Genomic DNA, 9,048 nt, shown 5'->3' on the forward strand with positions numbered 1-9,048 from the left:
ATTAGTGATTTGCAAAATTATACAGAAAACAAACCAAAGATAACTAGCTGCTCTGATGAATACATGTTTTCAGTGGCTTAATAAAATAGCTCTGTCCTGTGCCTCCCCCTCTGCCAGGGCTTTGGCTTGTAGGTAAAAACAGTGTGTCAGGTAGAGCTGAGTGGCTGGGCAGAGCCCTCCCCTCCCATGTGGCCATGCGTGGGTACCTCACCCTTCCTGAGACACGTTCTGGGAGTGAGGGTGGGCTGTGGTGCACAGAGGGCTGCTGGAGTTGGCTATCTCGGAAGGGTCAGGACGCTGGGCCGCAGGTGTGGGTGAGCTGGGCAGAGGAGAGGAGAGTCCAGCAGAGGGATGAGTTGGGGAAGCAGAATATCCAGGCTGGAGGCGCGGTGGCCCAAAGTCTGTGTCCAGAGTTCCTGGTGGGATGGCCGGGACTTGTAGGGCCCTGGCTGAGGCTCCAGGAAGGAGTCCGTGAGTTCCATTCAGGGGTCTGCATGTCCTGTTCAGGTGTCCAGGGGTTTGGTTTGAGGACCTGGAAGTCTGATTGAGCAGACCAGGAATCTTGGCTGTGAGTCCTTGTGGGCTCTTCAGAAGTCCAGAGCCAGTAGTGCTGGCTGAGGTACTGGAGTTCGTCTCCAGCAATGCCGAAGTCCTGTTTGGGAGCTTGTTTAGTGTGAGCAACATAGAGGGACTGCTTGGGACAGCGGCGGTGGGCAGGGCCCGCCTGGCACAGAGGGTGGGCCCTCCTACAAGCAGCAGGAAACGCACCTTTCCTCGGAGGAGCTGGTGGAAGTTCAGGAAGATGGCATTGGGGTCCTTGTGAGCTGTGGTCCTGCCCTGTGGAGGAAGCTGAGGGCAGAGGATGGGCCTGAGGCTGGAGACCAGGCCCAGACTCCCAGCCTCCCTTGACTGAAGGAAGGCAGTGCCAGCACTTAGGCCTTGTAGCTGGGCAGGAGCTTTCCTTGGTGGGTCGACTGTACCCTTACTGTCCTGGGACCCTGTTTCTCCCCTCAGGTCTCTTAGGGGGACTGAGGTGGAGAACAGTTTTCAGATTCCTTAAGTGGGGACTTACCTGGGTCCCCAGGAGGCCCTGCAGGACCCCAAGGAGGAGGCGGACCTGTCCAGAAAGCTGTCCCAGGAGGGATGAGAGGCACGTGGGTCCCAGCTGTCTCCGCGCTGCTATCACGCTCTCCAATAGAAGGGTCACTGCTCCTAGAATGTCCTGTGCTTTGCTCTGCTCCTGGGAAAGGGATGGAGAAGCGGGCTGCTTCAAAGGACGTGCTAATAGCGGGTGGGGAGCCCTGAGGGGCAGCCAGCAGAATGAATCATCAGAGCTGAGAACTGGACAGGACCGGTGCCGCCCAGCACAGGAATTCCTTCCGTTTCCGACAGTTGGCCCTCAGCCTCTGCCTCAGTGACTCAGTGTCCACCAGCCCAGCTGGCTCTCCATGTCAGCTGGTGGTTTCAGTGCCACACGTCTATACTCTTCCTGCAACCAAACCTGAGGGCTGTAGTGTTTTAAAACCAAAAATGGGAGATGTTATTGGAATGGGGCTTAATCATAAGTGGCAGGAATGGGACAGAAGTGATCCATAGGTACCTCCCTTTCCCCTGACTCAGTGCCCCTAGTGGACCTGAGGGAAGGAAGAAGATTGTGGGAGTCATGGGAATAAGAGTTGATCTGGGTCCCAAGAGAGCAGCTCAGGGTCTGTAGCTTTGTTTCTTTCCTCACTCAGCATGCTTTCTAGCCTCCGTTCAGGTGCTTCTTTCTGGACACAGGTTACTTTAATGTGGTCCCCTTAATAAATTAGCATGGGGGGGGGACGCCCAGTAGTCTGGCCCATCACATTGAGTATAGTCCTCTCAGAATAGAGTTCTCGTTGGGCGTGGTGACACATGCCTATAATCCCAGTACTCTGGGAGACTGAGGCAGGAGGATTTTGAGTTTAAACTCAGCCTGGGCAGTTCACAATTTGGCAAGATGCTGTCTCAAAAATAAAAAGTGGAGTAGGGCTGTAGGTCACTATAGAGGACCTTGGTTCAATCCCCAATGCAGAAAAACAGAGATAGAGTTCTATAGGAATTTTTTTACAATGTGGATGCTAAATTTCTGAAACAGTCAAGAATTGTCAACTTTAAAAATAACTGCTTTTGGGGGCTGGTGAGATGGCTCAGTGGTCTAAAGCACCTACTTAGAACAAGCTTAGCAAAGCAAAGGGACCACGGTTCAATCCCCCAGCACCACATGCCAGCCAGCCCCGCCCCCTGGTGGGCTGAGCTGGCCACACACACACACACACACACACACACAAATAAATTTTTTTAAAAAAGACAATGAATTAAAAAAATAAAAGTAAAAATAACTGCTTTAAGGGCTAAGGAGATGGCTCAGAATAAGCACTTGCCTGGCAAGTGCAAGAGCCTGAGTTCAATCCCTGGTTCTGCCAAATAAATGAGGGTTGGGGAGATAGCTTGGCAGAATAAATGCCTGCCTGGCAAGCACAGGGTCTCCAGTTTTTTTTTTTTTTTTTTTTTTTGTATAGGGTCTACGGGGTCTCACTATGTAGATCAGCCTCGTAGTGATCCACCTGTGTTCAGCTTGCCAAGCACTGGGATTACAGGCATCCATCATCACACCCAGTCTCAATCGCTGCCTCAGTGTGCCCCGGGGACAGGGCCAGCACAGGCATGCTGGGGATTGAACCCCAGCTGCTGTGCTCTGCCTAAGCAAGCACTTTAGTCCCATGAGTTCCTTGGCCACCCCTAGGGTCCGGAGTTTGAACTTCAGTACTGCACACCATGCTGGGCCCAGAACCATGCTGGCCCAGAAACTGGGCATGGTGACCCACACCTCTAATGCCAGTTCTGGAGAGGCAGAGCCAGGAGGATCACTACTGAACTTTGTAGTGAGAGCCTGTATCAAATAAAAACAAACAAAAAAAGGCTGGCCAAATAGCTCAGTGGATTAAAGCGCCTGCAATCAGGCACAGGAGCCAGGGGTTTGATCCCCGGGACCTCTTGTGCCGGCCCGCCCCTGGGGCAGGCTGAGCCAGCAACAGACTGGGCATGGTGGCTCCTGTAATCCCAGCTTGTGGGAGGCTGTAAGGAGGTGGATCACTCCACGTCTAGAGTCTGATCTAGTAGTGAGACCCTCAACACCCTGTAGACCCTTCCCTAAAAATATAAAAAAAACAACAAATAAATTAAAAATTACAAAATAAATAAACTTGGAAAATGGATGCACCTTGGCTGTTTTTGAGACAGGGTCTTGCTAGTGGCCCTGCACTCATGGGGAGCCTCCTGCCTCAGCCTCCTGAGAGCTGGGATTTCATTGCTAGCACACTCGGCTTAATGGGTGTCTTGAGACCATAATGTTAGGTGACATAAATCAGACACACAGCTTCAGTGCAGCACGGCTTCTCTTATATGAGAAACTCAAACTGTACAGAGCAAAATAAAAGACATAATGGGGAGAGTTTTTGCAAATGGGAAGGGGACCAAGCGGTGGAAGGGTGAGAAAGGAGGGGAGAGGGCTGAGACTCAAGATATGCTGTATACCTGTCCCAACTCCCCACAAGGAATGTGACCATTATGTAATATAAAAGTGGACTAATGAAAAATCAGCAGTTTAAAACAATAGCAATTTAAAAAATAGCTGCTTCAGGCCTTGGGGGTGCAGCCCTGTGGCAGAGTGCTCTCTTAACACACACGAGGCCTTGGGTTTGATCCCCAGCCCTGCAAAAAGAAAAGTAAGAGCTGCTTTGATAACGTTACATGATACATAATGTTATACAGCACGTTTGATCTATTCAGCATTCTCAGATTTTTTTTTTTTCCTGCAGCTGGAACCTTGAACAAGGGAGATCATTGTGGGCTGAAAGCTGGAAGAAGAGTTTACTCAGTTTACACCTGTAAGGGCCGGGGAGATGGCTCAGTAGAATAAGCTCTTCCCTGGCAAGCGCAAGGGCCTGAGTTCAATCCCCGGTTCCGCAAAAAAAAAAAAAAAAAATTGCACCTATAGAATTAATGACATACACATCTCTGTTAAGTTTCACCTTTAAGTTTAATTCTTCTAACTTGTTATCTTGGCACTACATCCCATTTTTGTGTCATCTCAGGATCTTTATACACAGTTTTACTTCATGCCACTTTAGGAAGGTTGAAGGGGCAGAGGTCCAAGGTGTGGCCACAAGAGAGTTCTTTTGAGCTCTGCGTGTGTTCAGCCTCAAATTGAACATATTAGGCCCAAATCCATCATCTTGTCTAGGGATGACCATCGAAGGTGAGTGTAGTTTGGGTTTGGCTGGCCAAGTGGAAGATGAAATATTTTAAGGGAGCTCAGAAATTTAGAAGACTCAGTGCTAAGCAGGAGGGGCTTGGTAATGACAGACTTACAGAAACCAATGTAAGGAACAGTTTTCTTTTTGCCCTTCCTCTTTCCCTTCCCCCTCCCTTTCTGCCTACCTACTTTTGATGTTGGGGACCAAAGCCAGGACCTCCCATATGCTAGGCAAGTGTCCTACCACGAAGTGACATCCTGGGTCACGAGTGGCTTTCTTACCGACTGAGCTTTCCATTCTCCCAAGCTAAAGTCCACAGCAGGCAGCAGAATGGGTGTGGACAAAGGCTTAACTTCTGGGCACTGGCTCTGTTGAGAAAGATGGGTGGGGGGAGAAGGAAGCTGAAATAGAGGGTATGGAAGACAGGTAGCTGGGACTGTCTCCCGTGAACACTATGTCCAGACTACAGCTAAGAAAAGATCTAGGGCTGGGCCAGTGAGATAGCTCAGTGGAATAGTGCCTGTTTAGGCAGGTGCAGGGACTGGGGTTTGATCCCCAGCACCACATGCTGTACTGGCTCTGCCCCCGGGAGCATTGAGCCAGCTGCCAAGATGAGGCATGGTGGTTCACACCTGTAATCCCAATGCTGGGGAGGCTAAGACAGGAGGATCATCACAAGTCCAAGCTGTGTAGTGAGAGCCGGTACCAAATACATAAATAAAAATAAAATTAAAGAGATCCAGTGCTGATCATAGTCCTTGGCAGAAACTGATCACTAGTAGGCAGAAGTCATTATTTTGGTGCAGGGATTGAATTCAGGCTGGTGTACATGCTAGGCAAGCGCTCTGCCACTGAGGTACACACCTAACCTCCAACTTTTTTTCCTTTATTTTCTCTTTTGATACAAAGCTTTGCTCAGCTCTCCAGGCTAGGCTCAAGCTGACTGTCTCCTGCTTCAGCTTCCTGAGCAGCTGAGGTTATAGGCGGGAGCCACCATGCCCAGCTGACTGTGGTCTCACAAAGACAACAGTGGAGGAATACTCACTGCTTGGGATTATGAGAAGATGGCTCTGAGGGCAGCTTACTAGCTAAGTGGACAGGAGGGCCAGTGTGTGGAAGTCTTACCAGTCTTCCATGAAGGACATGAGAGTCACGAAGCAGTTTATTTAGGAGCCGGGGGTCACAGGCAGGTGGAGCTGGGCTGGACAGAGTTAGTCTTGCAGTAAGGAGAAGAAGGACCACCAGGAGCAATTCTTAGCCGAGGTTGAAAGGGGTGGGTGTGTGAGGAAGAAATCACTGTCAGGTGGGGTCCAGGATTTCCCATTTAGGACCCAGACCTGAACTCAGAGGCTCTACTGGTCAGACATCTTATCCCCAGAGTGGATTCTCCCTGCCCCCACCCTGTAATCTTATTTTCTCTCCCCTGCTAAGTTCCAATCTGGCCCTCATCCCTCGAGTGCGTTCGTACCAGTCAGCTCCATTCTGGCTGGGGTGTCTGGCTGGAGCGGATCCCTGTTTGGGACCTCTCCCCTGAGTCCTTCCTGGGGCCATGGAGGCGGCTTGGGCTTTTGCACTTCTGGGCGGAGTGGGGTGGTGCACAGGTGGGCCGAGGCTGAGGGTCTGGAATCTGTCCTGTAAGTGACAGGAAGATGGCCATTTCATCAAGTTTTAAGAAAAAGACCGCCTGGCTGGGGTGGGGCAGGGACAGATGCTGGAGGGCCTGGCCAGCTTTGACTGTCCTCATGTTCTTCTGGGATTGCAGCATATGGTGTGGTCTCTCTGTCAGTGACTCTGATGTAGTTTGGTGCCAACCCCCAGCCCCCACCTGCTGAGAGCAGCAGGATGAGATACGCACACACATGGCTTAATTGGCTTCAAATCCTGAGCAAGCTTGCTTGTGAGGTCTGAGAATCTGGGATGGGGACACGGAAGGGGAGAATTGTGGTGCAAATCTGGAGAAGTGTGGCCAAGAGGAAGTAGCGAATATGCATAATGTCTTGAGGGGCAGCTGAGCAAAGATACAACTTCGACCACCAGAAGGCGAGGATTAAAAGCTGGTGCAAGACTTGAGCTCATTCCCTGCCTGTCTACCCCACACATAAAGCCTCCTGGAGTTTTTCTTTGCATTCCACATTCTGAAAAACCAAGATAGGCTAACAGTCCTGGGACTTTCTTCCTGAGGCAAGAGGCCTTGGGATGGGCACCTGCTGAGCAAGAAGATGCCCATATTTTGTGCCTTACTTGACCGGAGACAGTAGCCAAGGTAGCCATCTCCTAGCTGCACCTGCCTCTCTGCCCCCTCAGCAGACCCCTTCCGGTTCCCTCACAGGACCCCCCACATGGCTTCCTCCTCCTTTCGCAACTTGCCCAAAGAGGTCTGCACCTGATTCAATATTAGGATTTCCTGTAGGTCTGTCAACATGCACAAGCCCTCCTCCCCTTACCCCCTTTCTGGTGCCCTGGTTTGCCTGATCCAGCTTCCTCAGCCTTAGGATTGAGAACCTTAAGCTAAGAAGGTGTGCCAGGTAAGAATGGAGATTGCAGCTCTATCCATCTTGGTGCTGGGTTCTCTAACCATACAGGTACCTCCTTTTTATTTTTTTCCCTGGGCCCAGGTCTCCTTTCCCTAGAGCCAGCCAGGACGGTGCTGTCTTCCACCCCTTCTGTGATCAGTCCCTTGGAAACCAGCACCCCACCCCCTACCCCTACTCTGTCCTGCTCCTCCCATTCTGGGAAAGCTGCACTCTTCTCGACAAAGGTCAGTGCCTGTAGGTTCCAGTTGGCCTGCCCCTCCCCCAGCTAGAGCCCAATTCTTTCCTGTCCTTCCTGCTCCCTCCAATGCTGACCCAGCTTGCCACTCACCAGGTGGAGAACGGCGTAAGGGACCAGGTGCACAGTGGACAGCACTCTGGCGAGCAGATGAGTAGGGAGACATGTGGCGTTGGGGCACAGCTCTTCCACAGCAGTGGGGTCACACGTCTGACCCGGCCATGTCTGCCCAATCAGAGCAGAGAGCCACCAGACACTGGTGAAGGCCCCCGGAAGTGACGCCTTCTCCTACCCGTGCTGGGCCTGGATCCCCTGCTCTGGACCATGGTCCACTAATGAGGCCCAGCTCCTCCACCCACACACAGCACTGGACGGATTTACACAAGGGGATCCATTTTTTTTCTTCCTAGGAGCTGGAAACCTGGGACCTGCCTGGGGAAGAGATGGGAAAAGGAGCAGAGGCTTTGTCCAGCAGAGATCTGGCAGGTTATGTTTGTGCCTGGGGAAGACACGGAGGTCTCATTTTAGATTGGTGGAATTTTCAGTTCCTGGCCATCCAAGTTGCTTTTTCCTGGGCGCCACATCTGCTGTCAAAATCCAGTAGGACTTTTGCTTCCTGCTTTTCTTTCCTAGAGCCCCACCCCACCCCAAGAGACCCTCTTGTCGTTTCTCTTTTCTGCTTGGAAATCTGGGTATTGTCCGTCTTAGAGTGTGGTCTTCTCTGTGAGGGATCATGTTATAGGAAAAGGGTGCAGTCAGCTTGAGGGGCTGGAAGGTGAATGGTGTGCTGGCCCAGGTGCTTCTGCGGGGGCCAGGGACTTGCGCAACTCAGGCCACTTACCACAGTGCCCATGTGTCCCTATCTCAGAGAAGACAGCTTCTGGACCTCCCCAGGCAAACATCTCTCTGCTGGCCATGTTCTTCCTTTGGCTCTGGCTCCTTGGTCTTCCCCTCAGTCCCAGGCTCCCCACAGTCTGCCTTCAGGGGTTCCTGACCCAACCCCCGCCCTCCTTTCTCCCAGTCTCTCTGGGTCCATATCCCAAGGATGGGGCTGGCTGCAGTGCAGGATGGCCTAGATCCCGGAATTCTCCAGCTCAGCCTGACCAGATGCCTCCCGAGATTAGGAAGGAGGGTGCTGGGATAGTTGGGAGGCTGGTGGGGGTGTGGGGTGGGAGGGGAAGGGAATGTGACCAGAAAGCAGGACAAAGGAGCCTGGGGGTGGGTCGAAGAGGAAGAAGGTCCTTGGAGTGAAGGAAGAGGGTGAGGAAGTGAGGGGTGAAGGTTGAATAGGCTTGAGGACAAGTTACAGTCCACTGAAGGGGAAAGGCTGCCTGCCCCGTACTGGCCAAGTCTTGGTCCTGGGAACTCTAAGAATGCAAACATCTTCAGAAGGGATGTGGAGGCTGTGGAAGCCAGGGCCAACGGAAGAAGGGTGCTGTGGGCCCCGAGTCAGGGAGAGATTGACTGGCACCCTGAAAGACAAGTCTTCATCCTTCAGGCAGGGATCCGGCTCCTAGCCTGAGGGACCGGCCCAGGCCTCAGGCCCAACCTCTGCCCCTGCCTGGCCTGAGGATCTCATCTGAGGCCGGACACACATCTCCAGTCTACCTACCCTGCGGCTGTCTGCAGAGGGGGGCTCCCGGCCCGCCTCTCCTCCCCCTCGGTGCGCCCCCGGCCCCTCCCCTCCCCATTCCCTCCCTCCCCTCCTGCCGGGTCCCAGCCCCTCCCTCCCCTCCCCCACTCGCGATCAGGGCCGCGGCTGCTGGGCCGGACCCCCCGGGCTCAGCCCGGCCCCTCGCCGAGCCGCCGCCGCCGCCCCGTTTGCAGAGGAGGAGGCCCCCGGCCGGGGTGTCGGGCGCGGGGCATAAAACGGGCCGGAGCCGGCGCCCGGGGCACTGGAGCCGCGCACGGCCCGGGTCAGCGCCCGCCCCGCCCTGCCCGGCGCCGACTCGGACTCCACTTCGACTTCGACTCCGACTCCGACTCCTACCCCGCTGCC

At 53.3% G+C, this 9,048-nt stretch overlaps 1 protein-coding gene across 6 annotated transcripts; it reads right to left on the minus strand.

Moving 5' to 3' along the window:
• Positions 1-7,357, minus strand: Thpo (thrombopoietin). Of its 6 annotated transcripts, XM_023700612.1 has the most exons (7): positions 7,143-7,351; positions 5,749-5,912; positions 5,406-5,533; positions 4,562-4,648; positions 1,073-1,240; positions 769-849; positions 1-652 (listed from the first exon to the last, which is right to left on the minus strand). In XM_023700612.1, the coding sequence occupies exons 2-7, from the start codon at positions 5,759-5,761 to the stop codon at positions 290-292; spliced, it is 840 nt and encodes a 279-aa protein (XP_023556380.1). In that variant the 5' UTR covers positions 5,762-5,912; positions 7,143-7,351; the 3' UTR covers positions 1-289. The 6 variants fall into 6 exon arrangements, with proteins under 6 accessions (XP_023556380.1, XP_023556379.1, XP_004640799.1 ...); XM_023700611.1 differs by lacking the exon at positions 5,749-5,912 and having other exon boundaries at positions 7,143-7,355; XM_004640742.3 differs by having other exon boundaries at positions 1-837; positions 7,143-7,353.
• Positions 7,358-9,048: the final 1,691 nt, after the last annotated feature.

Source organism: Octodon degus, unplaced genomic scaffold (genome assembly GCF_000260255.1).
Source record: "Octodon degus isolate 3935 unplaced genomic scaffold, OctDeg1.0 scaffold00126, whole genome shotgun sequence".
Classification (NCBI taxonomy): Eukaryota; Metazoa; Chordata; class Mammalia; order Rodentia; family Octodontidae; genus Octodon; species Octodon degus.

What these genes read in the sequence shown, in the direction of transcription:
- Thpo (XM_023700608.1), bottom strand. Translation starts at nt 7,215, where the DNA reads ATGTCTCCCTACTCATCTGCTCGCCAGAGTGCTGTCCACTGTGCACCT. An exon ending in CTTACGCCGTTCTCCACCTG is followed by an intron (nt 5,534 to 7,142) that starts GTGAGTGGCAAG and finishes ACCTCGGCTAAG; the next exon opens with AATTGCTCCTGGTGGTCCTT. An exon ending in AGGGCCTCCTGGGGACCCAG is followed by an intron (nt 850 to 1,072) that starts GTAAGTCCCCAC and finishes CTCTGCCCTCAG; the next exon opens with CTTCCTCCACAGGGCAGGAC.